General features: G+C 40.2%; 2 protein-coding genes across 2 annotated transcripts in view; both read right to left on the bottom strand.

Moving 5' to 3' along the window:
- Window positions 1-1365: 1365 nt before the first annotated feature.
- LOC309713167 (alpha-tectorin-like) lies at window positions 1366-3798 on the bottom strand (the record flags this gene model as incomplete). Its single annotated transcript, XM_082544568.1, has 3 exons — window positions 1366-1623; window positions 2985-3181; window positions 3354-3798. 3 exons carry the CDS (start codon window positions 3796-3798, stop codon window positions 1366-1368), a joined length of 900 nt encoding a protein of 299 aa, XP_082400694.1.
- A 352-nt stretch (window positions 3799-4150) lies between these two features.
- The window catches only part of LOC309713168 (IgGFc-binding protein-like), a gene marked incomplete at its 5' end in the record, with an annotated part of 57791 nt that continues 44354 nt past the window's right edge, over window positions 4151-17587 (bottom strand). The window contains 13 exons of the mRNA XM_082544569.1: window positions 4151-4833; window positions 4926-5478; window positions 5596-6179; window positions 6279-6855; window positions 6942-7342; window positions 9553-9718; window positions 11080-11276; window positions 11449-11686; window positions 12330-12928; window positions 13021-13573; window positions 13691-14274; window positions 14430-14949; window positions 15036-15323. Coding sequence (XP_082400695.1) covers window positions 4223-4833; window positions 4926-5478; window positions 5596-6179; window positions 6279-6855; window positions 6942-7342; window positions 9553-9718; window positions 11080-11276; window positions 11449-11686; window positions 12330-12928; window positions 13021-13573; window positions 13691-14274; window positions 14430-14949; window positions 15036-15323 — 5871 coding nt within the window. The 3' untranslated portion in view covers window positions 4151-4222. The remainder of the gene's footprint in view (window positions 4834-4925; window positions 5479-5595; window positions 6180-6278; window positions 6856-6941; window positions 7343-9552; window positions 9719-11079; window positions 11277-11448; window positions 11687-12329; window positions 12929-13020; window positions 13574-13690; window positions 14275-14429; window positions 14950-15035; window positions 15324-17587) is intronic.

Raw genomic sequence — 17587 nt, forward strand, 5'->3', positions numbered from 1 at the left:
ATTGAGACCAAACGGTTCTCATATTCCCTCATTTTTCCGATCTCGTCATTTAGGAACGTGTTGGGTGTCCAAAAACATAATATGTTGACAATTTGTCACCTAGCATAAAATGTTACACTTTGAGAGTGAGAACGTGTTGGATAATAACGAATCACAGTAGGCCAGACTTTAACCCTTTAAGACCTACCATAGAACCAAGTCTGCCAGAGCTTACTTTATATTTTTACATGCTGTAGTGCCATTTTTGGGAGCATTTCAATTTGATATACATCAATACAACCATTATAGCCCAAATTTTAATAATATGTCTGCATTAAGTGCATAGTAATTACATAAATTGCAAAAAAGTGCAATAAACTACAAAAAATAAATCGTTTTTGTTTTTTTAACATATATTTCTAGTTAGAGAAATTTAAGAGGCTTATCCCTCAAAACTTTAAATACAAAAAAGTTGCACAAAATAGTTTCCCACCACAGGAAATTTATTTTGAGTGTCTTTATAGTTTTATTTTTGAAATACACCAATTTTTATATACTGCAGGAAAAACGAAAATAAATATTATAGTGCAAATTTGCAAAAAAAACAGCATATGCATCAAAATAAACTATTTCCAGCAGTGCAATATGAGTCCTAAGCATCCCAGAAACGACACAGAAAGTCATAGAGTCAAACATAACTTTTAAAAACACCAGTATAGGCTCATAAGGCCCTGATGGTAAAAAACTACATTTCCGGAAAATGACATCACTTCCGGTTTTGGGCAGGACATGGCGGACATGCGATAGTTCACGCTGATGGATGTAGGAAGTGTTACAAACAGCTGATCGAATCAGCAAAGCGTGTTTCTGGAATATTATGTTTTTGTTGCTGCAAGTGCTTTTTATGCAGTTTTTGCAAAGCTATATGTGGAAGGAAACTGTGACTTAGGACAAGCTGGTGGCATAAGATGTAAGTACAACTCCTCCGGTTTCATATGCAAAAAAAATTATTGTGCTAGCTTATGTGGTTGCAATGCTACCAGGATTTAAAGATAGTTATGCAACACAGAGCGTGCCCGCTCCGACCGGCTTTAAAGGGTTAAGTAATGAATGCATGAACTAATTTTTTGGCGTCACTCTCAAATAGGATTTTTCTAATTAAAATGCAAGAAAGCCATTCTAATTATTTGTTTAATATGAGCACTGAAGGACACAACCTGGTCAAAAACAATGCAAACATTTCTCTTAGTGTTACTGGAGGCCACGGTAATCCCAGTCCGAGTGTGCATCTGGTTAGACATCATGTTTGTAAGAGTTTTATAGCTGAGTACAATAATCTTATCTTTATCTGAATTTGAAGCAGAAAATTAAAGATCATCCATGTCTTTATGTCTTTAAGACATTCCTACAGTTTAGTCTCATGGTTTCATTGACAGAGCTGGAGATCATCTGCATAGCAGGGAAAATGTACACGATACCTTTGAAAGATACTGTGCAGGTGGTAGCATTGTAACAGCCCAGCTGGCCATCTCTGATGGAGCACTGCTGTTCAGGAGTGCACGACGAGGCAGAACATCGCAGGTCATTTGGAGCGTGACATTCACATCTCTGGGAGCAACCATCTGTCCAGAAGGACTCGCCAGCCTGTGAACCACACCACACCAAATCATAGCCAAATTGATACAACAAATACAGTTCTTAAAATACCATTTTGAAGGATTTTGTTTTCATTAATTGTAGGTGATTTAGTGCAGTAATTGCTAGATCACTGCAAACTGCAACTATTAATGTACTAAATATTGTGACAGAGCAACTACTCATATCTGTTGATCTTTCTCCCACAGAAAGGACAGATGCTAAATGCCACAATTTCAAGAAATTGTTCTGTTCTGATGTAGCTGTATAATCTTCAACTGATTGTTTTAATGCATTCATTTATTTAGGGACAGATTTTTTCCCCCCCAAAATTCTGCAGTTTAAAGAGTTAGAGCATCATTCTGCTTGTATAGCTACATATTAATTATTTTCTTTTTAGTGGTGTAATATAAAACAGTCATAATAGCTATGCTGAATATATGATAGCAAATGAAGACCTTTTTTTGTGATCCTAAGATTTCAGTTATATGAAACTATAAACTGTAGTTTTGCATTTTGCAACCCCTATTATTTGCTATTTCATAGAAACTACCACATTTCCAGGTATTCATCATGCTTCCTGAAATTTTTCATTTGGTTTGGATTTTATTCGGTTATTAACATGGAACTAACATTTTTTCCATGTTGCAGCCCTGATTCCTGGTTATTAGACCTAAACTACCACATGTTTCCAGGTAATGTCAGTTTGCATTTTGTAGCCTTGTTTCTTGGTTATTGAACAGAAACCAACATTGATTCCAGGTAAGATATCAGATTTAAACATAATATTTACGGTGATACTGTTGTCAAACAAAAAAGAATGTTGGTGAATGAGGCAGGATTCATTCCAGCATTATGGCAATATGGTAATGGTATCCCAAAACATTAAAACTTAAAATCATATTAGTATCTTGTTACCCTATTATTATGAGGTTAGTATATATAAAAATGTGTTTAATTGTTAGTAAATGTGACTATACTATTACTAATTGGGTTTTTTAAGCTCATGTACATACATTTGTATCCATATTATCACTTATAATTTATGGTCTGTTATTACATAGATTTAAATGTAATAGTACTCACTAGATCACTTGGTTATTACTCTGGAAATGAAGTGGCAATTATTTGCTATATATCTTGTTTTTATCTTCCTGTTTCTACCTTGTTACCTCAATATTACCACATTATTACTGAGCTATAATAGACTCTGTTGTTTCTTTAATATATATTTCTGAATTTTAAGCTTTGTCACAGTCCAAAACACTTCACGAAGCTTTCTAAATGTAAGAAGGGCAAGTCTGCTGATTCTGCTGATTTGAAGGGAATTACTTCAAAGAGTATTTACTATTGACTTTAATATGTCTTACATCATAGTAGAATCCGTCATACTGGCAGCCACAGCTTTCCACTGGGACACACCTGGTCCCACTCTTGATGAAGCCTTCATCACAGAAACATCCCTCAGAGCAGAACTGCTCACAGGTTTCATCAATGTGACTGGAACAGGTGTGGCCACAGTCAGTACCGCACAGCTCATAATGGCTGTTGGCTGGACAGTCCAGTGCTTAATAAGTGAGAAACGTGACAAATGGCACTAGTCAGACATACCACTTTTAATGTAATACAGTGTGGATACAGTGAGTATTGTAAAATTGTTGGACTTTTTATTTCTGAAGTGGTTAGCAAATTTCTTGTACATTTAGATATAAATAAAATATAATGACATGTTGACTCACTGCAGGTGGTGTTCTCTCTCCAAGGATAGATTCGAACATTAGCAGACTGACAGGCACTGACATATGATTCAATGGCACTGCACAAGAGATCGTGGCCTTGATTTCCTGACAAACATACATCAAACACGCAGTCGTTGAAATATGGCGCCGGGTCCACCTCTTCGTGGCAGAAACTGAAGGGCCCATCAGCTGCCTGTATCACCTCACACTGATCTCTAGCAGGCTGTTCATTGGCACACTGTGGACAGGAGGAGCCACAGCCATCATTGCACGTGTAGTTGCCTGGCACCTTCCAGGCTCTCCCAAACTCATCTGGAGATGTGACTATCGTTCCAGATGGTGTGTGAAAGTCATCATTTGGATTTCCATTGAAATTTCCACAAAGTCCACATATTTTTTCTCTGTTGATGACAACAGTTAGCAATAGTCCTTGTGTTAGTTTCATAAGGATAAATTATTAGTAAATAAATTATTTATATAGCTGGGATTATCCTGTTTTTTAAAGCATGTCAAACAAAAATTACTTCAGCTTTGATGGGTGGGAATTGTACCTGTAATTTGGTGGTACGGAGATAAACACTGCACTATATCCATTATAGGTAACACTCAAGCCAAAATTAGTGCTGACAAGTATACGAGATCCTGTTGCATAGATAGACACATTACCTTCATTCAAGACAATAGGTAAATTTCTAGTTACTCCATTCACCTAGAAGAGATATGCAAAGAAAATCAGTGGGTAGTTTTTCTACTTTTTAATTGTTATTTTTTTCATTCACAGCAGTAAAAATATCCCTAAAATATATGTAGCTGCCATTTACTTCATACACCTGAAATTGTTCATAACAATCATCGAATGAGAACTATCACTAACTACTTACTTGTACCAAACCTCTTCTGTCCCTTGACATATGCACGTCGTAGCCCCAGACATTCACAAAAACTTCAGCTACTATTGAAAGTGGAAGCCCATTCAATGCCTCATTCTTAGCTTCCACGGAAAACTGATTGAGCTCATCAGTGGCATTACAGAGGGTCACCAGAACATAGCGGCAGGTTCCTTGGAAGTCATAGGCCTTACGATCAAAGGTGATGTAGTGAGGGTCTCCAGAGGCAGAGCAGGTGCCATGAAGGTTGGGATGGCAGCCAAACTCGCCCTCCACCACACGGCAGGACTCCTGGGGCCCACAGGAGTTGGGAGTACAGTGGACGTTCCCTGTAGTGCCGTTACAGGTACACAAGCTCTGACATTCTTCACCATCCCAGAACTGCTCACCACCTTGGTGATAGCGTCCTTGATGATAGCATCCACAAGATGTTGGTGGAACGCACTGGTCACCATTGAGGATAAAACCACTGTTACACTGACAGCCCTCCTGGCACACAGTATCACAGGTGAAGGGGAAAGAAAGGCTGGGGCAAGCAGAAGGACAAGAGGTTCCACAGAGTTCATAATGGCTGTTTGATGGGCAGGTTAGTGCTGGAGAAAAACAAACAGGTTAACATAAAAAAGCATTTTTAAACATTTGGAGATCATGGCTAGAATTAATTCAAAAACAGTTGAATGCTTACCACAGCCAGTTGCATTTCTCCATTGTCCTAAGGCAACACCCTTCTGTTGACACATTAGTGCATAATCTCGTAGGACACCACACAGAGTTGATGCTGGATTGTTAGAGCCCCCCATGATCTCCACACATACATCCACCTGCTGGCTCGGGTCAACCACAGACCAACAGGGTACAAATGGCCCATCTGGTGAGCTGAGAATGCCACAGTACTCAGTAGAATTGTAATTAGTTGTAGAATTTTGGTTCATGCTTTCCACGCAGTGAGCAGCCAGAGAGCCATCTCGCCAACTGTCTCCAAAGTCCTGAGAACTGTTGATCAGGACACCGTTGGGTGTATTGAAGTCATCATGTGGATGACCATTGTAATTACCACAGAGTCCACCCAGTGAACCATTGTAGACACCAGGAGCAGTGACACGGACAAAGTGAGGCCAGACTGTCTGCACAGTTACACCAAAGGAGGTGCGAATGATGACACTGTAAATGCTGCTGTGGAAGATCTGGATTCGGTTGGATGTAGTGCTGAAAGGTAGCCTGATCAGCTGACCGTTAACCTGCAGGATCATCCAGTTTTTTGCAGTTAACAAGACTTAAACAGTATTGTGTCCGTGTACACATAAATAAATATTAAAGGAAGAACATAATTTTAAGTAAGTGTTCCATTCACTTACCTTCACTTTACTGTTCCTTGCCATCTCAATAGATACGTGTATCCCCTCTGCTTCAAAATGCAGAATTCGTGCAAAACCATGCTGGCCTCTTGGCACTTTTTCTGCTGTCACCATGAAGTGTGGGTGACTGGACAGTCCCATAACTTTGGCAAGTGTCAATCGACACGCCCCAGGATATTGGTATGTCAGTCCATCAAATGTCTGATATGACCCTGGGCCTCTGATCCAGCATGTTTCATAGCTATTTGGTCTGCATCCTCTTTCTCCATCCTCCACCCTGCATGATTCAAGTGGGCCACAACCATGAGAGTGGCAAGTCATGGAGCCATAACTGCAGCTACAACGTCTCCCACAGTCTCCGTCTAGTATTACAGTTTGTCCAGAGCGGTAGTAACGGCCCTCAAAGCTGCAGCCACACTCAGCATGAGGGACGCAGACCCCACCACTGAGGATGTAGCCTGAATCACAGATGCAGCTTTCCTGGGGAGGTAGAGGGCAGTTATGGGTAGAGTTGGGATTAACACAGGTAGGTGGACATCCTGTGCCTTCAGACTCAAAGTGGCTGTTGGCTGGACATGGGATTTCTAGGCATAAGAGAACAACATCGATATTTACATCGGTGGAATTTTAATACAATAATATTTTGAAATAATGCAAAAAAAAAAAAAAAGTGATTAACATACCACAAAAGCCAGGTGTCCTCCAACTTGGTAGCCGAATACCACTTTGTTGACACTGACTTGCATACACACTTAGGGCTTGACAGAGAATAGGTCGGTACCCTCCTCCTACACACAGATCATACACACAACTGTCCACAAAGGACTGTGGAGGAAGTTGCTGATGGCAAGCCGTGAAAGGTCCAGAACTACTGCTGAGGATACCACAGTGGTCAGTGTTGCTGTACAATGCTGTCTCTTCTACAGTGCAAACAGCACAGTCCAGACCTCCGCACTGTGGCCCACAGCCAGGCTCATCATCCCCAGATGCTTGCCAGCTGTTAGCAAAAACCACATCAGAGCTCACAACCTCACCGTCACGAGTTTGAAAGTCATCTCTACGAATGCCATTGAAGTTTCCACAAAGACCGCATGTACCATTCTGGTAAGTGTAGGGCAAGCTGATCTGAACATGATGAATTGTGTCATAAGACACCACTAAACCAAAGTCAGTGCTGACAAACACAGAAAAACCTGACTCATAAACCTGCACGGTGCCATTGCTAAGGGAGAATGGAGTGAATGCAAAGTTCCCGTTAACCTGTAAAAAAACCAGCAAATATATCAAGTGAGAAAAGTATATCTGGTCATAAAGTGTAGAATTTATCCAGAATCAAAATGACCAACCTTAGCCTGACCATGGCGTCCTTTGACAAGCTCAATTGTGTCATTGTAGACATGCACTTTCACCAGTCGTGTCCAAGAGACTTGAGTACTGTCTCTGTGCTCATTTTTGCCTTCTACTCTGTAGTAGGGCCGTCCACTATTACATTGCTCAGAGAGAACATACGTGCAAGTGCCTTGAAAGTGAAACACTGTGTCATCAAAGGTGTAGTAATGGGGATCACCGCTTATGGTGCAGGTTCCTCTTGGCACTGTCTGACAGGAGAACTGGAAGGAAGCTGGCTTGCAGATCTGTGAAAAGGAGCACGGCTCATTGCGGCACTGCAAGCCTGTTGAGGTACATGTGCACTTCTGTGCACAGGTCCTGTCACTCCAGAATGAAGCACCCAGCTGCACTAATTCACCTTAAAAAGAATAAAAGGAAATGTCCCTTATGCCTTGTGTTAAATGTCCAGACATTTACATTCATAAAGCTTTAGGAAAAAACTTTCAAACCTTACATTTTTTTCATGTACTGTCAAATAACAGCAGGAATTGCCTCAAGGCACTTTATATTGTAAACTAAAGACCCTCAAATAACAGAGAGACCACTGCAACAATCCAACAATGCCTAACAGCAGTCTGAGATGTGCTCTGTTGGGAGGATACGGCACTATGATTTCATTAAGATAAGATGAGGCCTGATTGTTCAAGACCTATATGAGGAAAATAATTTTACATTTGAATCTGGCTTTAACAGGGAGCAAAAGAAGGGAAGCTAGGATAGGAGAAATATGTTCTTTCTTTTTAGTCCCTGTCCGTACTGCAGCATTTTGGATCAACTCAATGCTTTTCAGTGAGTTTTTGGGAAAATCTGATAATACAGACCGTTCTCACTCCCGAGGCGTAACATCCCGACGTTTTGTCACGTCCCATGGCGTTCCTGAGGAACGCGAAAGGTGACCTTCCGCGTTCTTATGGTACGCGCCGGGTTATGGATGAAATCAAGTGGAATGACGGTCCTGCGGTAATAGAGGTTCCAGCCCTGTATTCCAGCCCTAAACCTAACCTTATTCCTAACCCTAACCATAACGTTATTCCTAATCTTAACCAGTACTTTAATGGCATGAAATAGTGTTTTCCCAAGCGATGTTGAGAAAAAGAGCAAACATTTGTAGATTGAGACCAAACGGTTCTCATATTCCCTCATTTTTCCGATCTCGTCATTTAGGAACGTGTTGGGTGTCCAAAAACATAATATGTTGACAATTTGTCACCTAGCATAAAATGTTACACTTTGAGAGTGAGAACGTGTTGGATAATAACGAATCACAGTAGGCCAGACTTTAACCCTTTAAGACCTACCATAGAACCAAGTCTGCCAGAGCTTACTTTATATTTTTACATGCTGTAGTGCCATTTTTGGGAGCATTTCAATTTGATATACATCAATACAACCATTATAGCCCAAATTTTAATAATATGTCTGCATTAAGTGCATAGTAATTACATAAATTGCAAAAAAGTGCAATAAACTACAAAAAATAAATCGTTTTTGTTTTTTTAACATATATTTCTAGTTAGAGAAATTTAAGAGGCTTATCCCTCAAAACTTTAAATACAAAAAAGTTGCACAAAATAGTTTCCCACCACAGGAAATTTATTTTGAGTGTCTTTATAGTTTTATTTTTGAAATACACCAATTTTTATATACTGCAGGAAAAACGAAAATAAATATTATAGTGCAAATTTGCAAAAAAAACAGCATATGCATCAAAATAAACTATTTCCAGCAGTGCAATATGAGTCCTAAGCATCCCAGAAACGACACAGAAAGTCATAGAGTCAAACATAACTTTTAAAAACACCAGTATAGGCTCATAAGGCCCTGATGGTAAAAAACTACATTTCCGGAAAATGACATCACTTCCGGTTTTGGGCAGGACATGGCGGACATGCGATAGTTCACGCTGATGGATGTAGGAAGTGTTACAAACAGCTGATCGAATCAGCAAAGCGTGTTTCTGGAATATTATGTTTTTGTTGCTGCAAGTGCTTTTTATGCAGTTTTTGCAAAGCTATATGTGGAAGGAAACTGTGACTTAGGACAAGCTGGTGGCATAAGATGTAAGTACAACTCCTCCGGTTTCATATGCAAAAAAAATTATTGTGCTAGCTTATGTGGTTGCAATGCTACCAGGATTTAAAGATAGTTATGCAACACAGAGCGTGCCCGCTCCGACCGGCTTTAAAGGGTTAAGTAATGAATGCATGAACTAATTTTTTGGCGTCACTCTCAAATAGGATTTTTCTAATTAAAATGCAAGAAAGCCATTCTAATTATTTGTTTAATATGAGCACTGAAGGACACAACCTGGTCAAAAACAATGCAAACATTTCTCTTAGTGTTACTGGAGGCCACGGTAATCCCAGTCCGAGTGTGCATCTGGTTAGACATCATGTTTGTAAGAGTTTTATAGCTGAGTACAATAATCTTATCTTTATCTGAATTTGAAGCAGAAAATTAAAGATCATCCATGTCTTTATGTCTTTAAGACATTCCTACAGTTTAGTCTCATGGTTTCATTGACAGAGCTGGAGATCATCTGCATAGCAGGGAAAATGTACACGATACCTTTGAAAGATACTGTGCAGGTGGTAGCATTGTAACAGCCCAGCTGGCCGTCTCTGATGGAGCACTGCTGTTCAGGAGTGCACGACGAGGCAGAACATCGCAGGTCATTTGGAGCGTGACATTCACATCTCTGGGAGCAACCATCTGTCCAGAAGGACTCGCCAGCCTGTGAACCACACCACACCAAATCATAGCCAAATTGATACAACAAATACAGTTCTTAAAATACCATTTTGAAGGATTTTGTTTTCATTAATTGTAGGTGATTTAGTGCAGTAATTGCTAGATCACTGCAAACTGCAACTATTAATGTACTAAATATTGTGACAGAGCAACTACTCATATCTGTTGATCTTTCTCCCACAGAAAGGACAGATGCTAAATGCCACAATTTCAAGAAATTGTTCTGTTCTGATGTAGCTGTATAATCTTCAACTGATTGTTTTAATGCATTCATTTATTTAGGGACAGATTTTTTCCCCCCCAAAATTCTGCAGTTTAAAGAGTTAGAGCATCATTCTGCTTGTATAGCTACATATTAATTATTTTCTTTTTAGTGGTGTAATATAAAACAGTCATAATAGCTATGCTGAATATATGATAGCAAATGAAGACCTTTTTTTGTGATCCTAAGATTTCAGTTATATGAAACTATAAACTGTAGTTTTGCATTTTGCAACCCCTATTATTTGCTATTTCATAGAAACTACCACATTTCCAGGTATTCATCATGCTTCCTGAAATTTTTCATTTGGTTTGGATTTTATTCGGTTATTAACATGGAACTAACATTTTTTCCATGTTGCAGCCCTGATTCCTGGTTATTAGACCTAAACTACCACATGTTTCCAGGTAATGTCAGTTTGCATTTTGTAGCCTTGTTTCTTGGTTATTGAACAGAAACCAACATTGATTCCAGGTAAGATATCAGATTTAAACATAATATTTACGGTGATACTGTTGTCAAACAAAAAAGAATGTTGGTGAATGAGGCAGGATTCATTCCAGCATTATGGCAATATGGTAATGGTATCCCAAAACATTAAAACTTAAAATCATATTAGTATCTTGTTACCCTATTATTATGAGGTTAGTATATATAAAAATGTGTTTAATTGTTAGTAAATGTGACTATACTATTACTAATTGGGTTTTTTAAGCTCATGTACATACATTTGTATCCATATTATCACTTATAATTTATGGTCTGTTATTACATAGATTTAAATGTAATAGTACTCACTAGATCACTTGGTTATTACTCTGGAAATGAAGTGGCAATTATTTGCTATATATCTTGTTTTTATCTTCCTGTTTCTACCTTGTTACCTCAATATTACCACATTATTACTGAGCTATAATAGACTCTGTTGTTTCTTTAATATATATTTCTGAATTTTAAGCTTTGTCACAGTCCAAAACACTTCACGAAGCTTTCTAAATGTAAGAAGGGCAAGTCTGCTGATTCTGCTGATTTGAAGGGAATTACTTCAAAGAGTATTTACTATTGACTTTAATATGTCTTACATCATAGTAGAATCCATCATACTGGCAGCCACAGCTTTCCACTGGGACACACCTGGTCCCACTCTTGATGAAGCCTTCATCACAGAAACATCCCTCAGAGCAGAACTGCTCACAGGTTTCATCAATGTGACTGGAACAGGTGTGGCCACAGTCAGTACCGCACAGCTCATAATGGCTGTTGGCTGGACAGTCCAGTGCTTAATAAGTGAGAAACGTGACAAATGGCACTAGTCAGACATACCACTTTTAATGTAATACAGTGTGGATACAGTGAGTATTGTAAAATTGTTGGACTTTTTATTTCTGAAGTGGTTAGCAAATTTCTTGTACATTTAGATATAAATAAAATATAATGACATGTTGACTCACTGCAGGTGGTGTTCTCTCTCCAAGGATAGATTCGAACATTAGCAGACTGACAGGCACTGACATATGATTCAATGGCACTGCACAAGAGATCGTGGCCTTGATTTCCTGACAAACATACATCAAACACGCAGTCGTTGAAATATGGCGCCGGGTCCACCTCCTCGTGGCAGAAACTGAAGGGCCCATCAGCTGCCTGTATCACCTCACACTGATCTCTAGCAGGCTGTTCATTGGCACACTGTGGACAGGAGGAGCCACAGCCATCATTGCACGTGTAGTTGCCTGGCACCTTCCAGGCTCTCCCAAACTCATCTGGAGATGTGACTATCGTTCCAGATGGTGTGTGAAAGTCATCATTTGGATTTCCATTGAAATTTCCACAAAGTCCACATATTTTTTCTCTGTTGATGACAACAGTTAGCAATAGTCCTTGTGTTAGTTTCATAAGGATAAATTATTAGTAAATAAATTATTTATATAGCTGGGATTATCCTGTTTTTTAAAGCATGTCAAACAAAAATTACTTCAGCTTTGATGGGTGGGAATTGTACCTGTAATTTGGTGGTACGGAGATAAACACTGCACTATATCCATTATAGGTAACACTCAAGCCAAAATTAGTGCTGACAAGTATACGAGATCCTGTTGCATAGATAGACACATTACCTTCATTCAAGACAATAGGTAAATTTCTAGTTACTCCATTCACCTAGAAGAGATATGCAAAGAAAATCAGTGGGTAGTTTTTCTACTTTTTAATTGTTATTTTTTTCATTCACAGCAGTAAAAATATCCCTAAAATATATGTAGCTGCCATTTACTTCATACACCTGAAATTGTTCATAACAATCATCGAATGAGAACTATCACTAACTACTTACTTGTACCAAACCTCTTCTGTCCCTTGACATATGCACGTCGTAGCCCCAGACATTCACAAAAACTTCAGCTACTATTGAAAGTGGAAGCCCATTCAATGCCTCATTCTTAGCTTCCACGGAAAACTGATTGAGCTCATCAGTGGCATTACAGAGGGTCACCAGAACATAGCGGCAGGTTCCTTGGAAGTCATAGGCCTTACGATCAAAGGTGATGTAGTGAGGGTCTCCAGAGGCAGAGCAGGTGCCATGAAGGTTGGGATGGCAGCCAAACTCGCCCTCCACCACACGGCAGGACTCCTGGGGCCCACAGGAGTTGGGAGTACAGTGGACGTTCCCTGTAGTGCCGTTACAGGTACACAAGCTCTGACATTCTTCACCATCCCAGAACTGCTCACCACCTTGGTGATAGCGTCCTTGATGATAGCATCCACAAGATGTTGGTGGAACGCACTGGTCACCATTGAGGATAAAACCACTGTTACACTGACAGCCCTCCTGGCACACAGTATCACAGGTGAAGGGGAAAGAAAGGCTGGGGCAAGCAGAAGGACAAGAGGTTCCACAGAGTTCATAATGGCTGTTTGATGGGCAGGTTAGTGCTGGAGAAAAACAAACAGGTTAACATAAAAAAGCATTTTTAAACATTTGGAGATCATGGCTAGAATTAATTCAAAAACAGTTGAATGCTTACCACAGCCAGTTGCATTTCTCCATTGTCCTAAGGCAACACCCTTCTGTTGACACATTAGTGCATAATCTCGTAGGACACCACACAGAGTTGATGCTGGATTGTTAGAGCCCCCCATGATCTCCACACATACATCCACCTGCTGGCTCGGGTCAACCACAGACCAACAGGGTACAAATGGCCCATCTGGTGAGCTGAGAATGCCACAGTACTCAGTAGAATTGTAATTAGTTGTAGAATTTTGGTTCATGCTTTCCACGCAGTGAGCAGCCAGAGAGCCATCTCGCCAACTGTCTCCAAAGTCCTGAGAACTATTAATCAGGACACCGTTGGGTGTATTGAAGTCATCATGTGGATGACCATTGTAATTACCACAGAGTCCACCCAGTGAACCATTGTAGACACCAGGAGCAGTGACACGGACAAAGTGAGGCCAGACTGTCTGCACAGTTACACCAAAGGAGGTGCGAATGATGACACTGTAAATGCTGCTGTGGAAGATCTGGATTCGGTTGGATGTAGTGCTGAAAGGTAGCCTGATCAGCTGACCGTTAACCTGCAGGATCATCCAGTTTTTTGCAGTTAACAAGACTTAAACAGTATTGTGTCCGTGTACACATAAATAAATATTAAAGGAAGAACATAATTTTAAGTAAGTGTTCCATTCACTTACCTTCACTTTACTGTTCCTTGCCATCTCAATAGATACGTGTATCCCCTCTGCTTCAAAATGCAGAATTCGTGCAAAACCATGCTGGCCTCTTGGCACTTTTTCTGCTGTCACCATGAAGTGTGGGTGACTGGACAGTCCCATAACTTTGGCAAGTGTCAATCGACACGCCCCAGGATATTGGTATGTCAGTCCATCAAATGTCTGATATGACCCTGGGCCTCTGATCCAGCATGTTTCATAGCTATTTGGTCTGCATCCTCTTTCTCCATCCTCCACCCTGCATGATTCAAGTGGGCCACAACCATGAGAGTGGCAAGTCATGGAGCCATAACTGCAGCTACAACGTCTCCCACAGTCTCCGTCTAGTATTACAGTTTGTCCAGAGCGGTAGTAACGGCCCTCAAAGCTGCAGCCACACTCAGCATGAGGGACGCAGACCCCACCACTGAGGATGTAGCCTGAATCACAGATGCAGCTTTCCTGGGGAGGTAGAGGGCAGTTATGGGTAGAGTTGGGATTAACACAGGTAGGTGGACATCCTGTGCCTTCAGACTCAAAGTGGCTGTTGGCTGGACATGGGATTTCTAGGCATAAGAGAACAACATCGATATTTACATCGGTGGAATTTTAATACAATAATATTTTGAAATAATGCAAAAAAAAAAAAAAGTGATTAACATACCACAAAAGCCAGGTGTCCTCCAACTTGGTAGCCGAATACCACTTTGTTGACACTGACTTGCATACACACTTAGGGCTTGACAGAGAATAGGTCGGTACCCTCCTCCTACACACAGATCATACACACAACTGTCCACAAAGGACTGTGGAGGAAGTTGCTGATGGCAAGCCGTGAAAGGTCCAGAACTACTGCTGAGGATACCACAGTGGTCAGTGTTGCTGTACAATGCTGTCTCTTCTACAGTGCAAACAGCACAGTCCAGACCTCCGCACTGTGGCCCACAGCCAGGCTCATCATCCCCAGATGCTTGCCAGCTGTTAGCAAAAACCACATCAGAGCTCACAACCTCACCGTCACGAGTTTGAAAGTCATCTCTACGAATGCCATTGAAGTTTCCACAAAGACCGCATGTACCATTCTGGTAAGTGTAGGGCAAGCTGATCTGAACATGATGAATTGTGTCATAAGACACCACTAAACCAAAGTCAGTGCTGACAAACACAGAAAAACCTGACTCATAAACCTGCACGGTGCCATTGCTAAGGGAGAATGGAGTGAATGCAAAGTTCCCGTTAACCTGTAAAAAAACCAGCAAATATATCAAGTGAGAAAAGTATATCTGGTCATAAAGTGTAGAATTTATCCAGAATCAAAATGACCAACCTTAGCCTGACCATGGCGTCCTTTGACAAGCTCAATTGTGTCATTGTAGACATGCACTTTCACCAGTCGTGTCCAAGAGACTTGAGTACTGTCTCTGTGCTCATTTTTGCCTTCTACTCTGTAGTAGGGCCGTCCACTATTACATTGCTCAGAGAGAACATACGTGCAAGTGCCTTGAAAGTGAAACACTGTGTCATCAAAGGTGTAGTAATGGGGATCACCGCTTATGGTGCAGGTTCCTCTTGGCACTGTCTGACAGGAGAACTGGAAGGAAGCTGGCTTGCAGATCTGTGAAAAGGAGCACGGCTCATTGCGGCACTGCAAGCCTGTTGAGGTACATGTGCACTTCTGTGCACAGGTCCTGTCACTCCAGAATGAAGCACCCAGCTGCACTAATTCACCTTAAAAAGAATAAAAGGAAATGTCCCTTATGCCTTGTGTTAAATGTCCAGACATTTACATTCATAAAGCTTTAGGAAAAAACTTTCAAACCTTACATTTTTTTCATGTACTGTCAAATAACAGCAGGAATTGCCTCAAGGCACTTTATATTGTAAACTAAAGACCCTCAAATAACAGAGAGACCACTGCAACAATCCAACAATGCCTAACAGCAGTCTGAGATGTGCTCTGTTGGGAGGATACGGCACTATGATTTCATTAAGATAAGATGAGGCCTGATTGTTCAAGACCTATATGAGGAAAATAATTTTACATTTGAATCTGGCTTTAACAGGGAGCAAAAGAAGGGAAGCTAGGATAGGAGAAATATGTTCTTTCTTTTTAGTCCCTGTCCGTACTGCAGCATTTTGGATCAACTCAATGCTTTTCAGTGAGTTTTTGGGAAAATCTGATAATACAGACCGTTCTCACTCCCGAGGCGTAACATCCCGACGTTTTGTCACGTCCCATGGCGTTCCTGAGGAACGCGAAAGGTGACCTTCCGCGTTCTTATGGTACGCGCCGGGTTATGGATGAAATCAAGTGGAATGACGGTCCTGCGGTAATAGAGGTTCCAGCCCTGTATTCCAGCCCTAAACCTAACCTTATTCCTAACCCTAACCATAACGTTATTCCTAATCTTAACCAGTACTTTAATGGCATGAAATAGTGTTTTCCCAAGCGATGTTGAGAAAAAGAGCAAACATTTGTAGATTGAGACCAAACGGTTCTCATATTCCCTCATTTTTCCGATCTCGTCATTTAGGAACGTGTTGGGTGTCCAAAAACATAATATGTTGACAATTTGTCACCTAGCATAAAATGTTACACTTTGAGAGTGAGAACGTGTTGGATAATAACGAATCACAGTAGGCCAGACTTTAACCCTTTAAGACCTACCATAGAACCAAGTCTGCCAGAGCTTACTTTATATTTTTACATGCTGTAGTGCCATTTTTGGGAGCATTTCAATTTGATATACATCAATACAACCATTATAGCCCAAATTTTAATAATATGTCTGCATTAAGTGCACAGTAATTACATAAATTGCAAAAAAGTGCAATAAACTACAAAAAATAAATCGTTTTTGTTTTTTTAACATATATTTCTAGTTAGAGAAATTTAAGAGGCTTATCCCTCAAAACTTTAAATACAAAAAAGTTGCACAAAATAGTTTCCCACCACAGGAAATTTATTTTGAGTGTCTTTATAGTTTTATTTTTGAAATACACCAATTTTTATATACTGCAGGAAAAACGAAAATAAATATTATAGTGCAAATTTGCAAAAAAAACAGCATATGCATCAAAATAAACTATTTCCAGCAGTGCAATATGAGTCCTAAGCATCCCAGAAACGACACAGAAAGTCATAGAGTCAAACATAACTTTTAAAAACACCAGTATAGGCTCATAAGGCCCTGATGGTAAAAAACTACATTTCCGGAAAATGACATCACTTCCGGTTTTGGGCAGGACATGGCGGACATGCGATAGTTCACGCTGATGGATGTAGGAAGTGTTACAAACAGCTGATCGAATCAGCAAAGCGTGTTTCTGGAATATTATGTTTTTGTTGCTGCAAGTGCTTTTTATGCAGTTTTTGCAAAGCTATATGTGGAAGGAAACTGTGACTTAGGACAAGCTGGTGGCATAAGATGTAAGTACAACTCCTCCGGTTTCATATGCAAAAAAAATTATTGTGCTAGCTTATGTGGTTGCAATGCTACCAGGATTTAAAGATAGTTATGCAACACAGAGCGTGCCCGCTCCGACCGGCTTTAAAGGGTTAAGTAATGAATGCATGAACTAATTTTTTGGCGTCACTCTCAAATAGGATTTTTCTAATTAAAATGCAAGAAAGCCATTCTAATTATTTGTTTAATATGAGCACTGAAGGACACAACCTGGTCAAAAACAATGCAAACATTTCTCTTAGTGTTACTGGAGGCCACGGTAATCCCAGTCCGAGTGTGCATCTGGTTAGACATCATGTTTGTAAGAGTTTTATAGCTGAGTACAATAATCTTATCTTTATCTGAATTTGAAGCAGAAAATTAAAGATCATCCATGTCTTTATGTCTTTAAGACATTCCTACAGTTTAGTCT

The sequence above is a fragment of the Aulonocara stuartgranti genome, assembly GCF_965226115.1.
Source record: "Aulonocara stuartgranti genome assembly, chromosome: 8".
Taxonomy (NCBI): Eukaryota; Metazoa; Chordata; class Actinopteri; order Cichliformes; family Cichlidae; genus Aulonocara; species Aulonocara stuartgranti.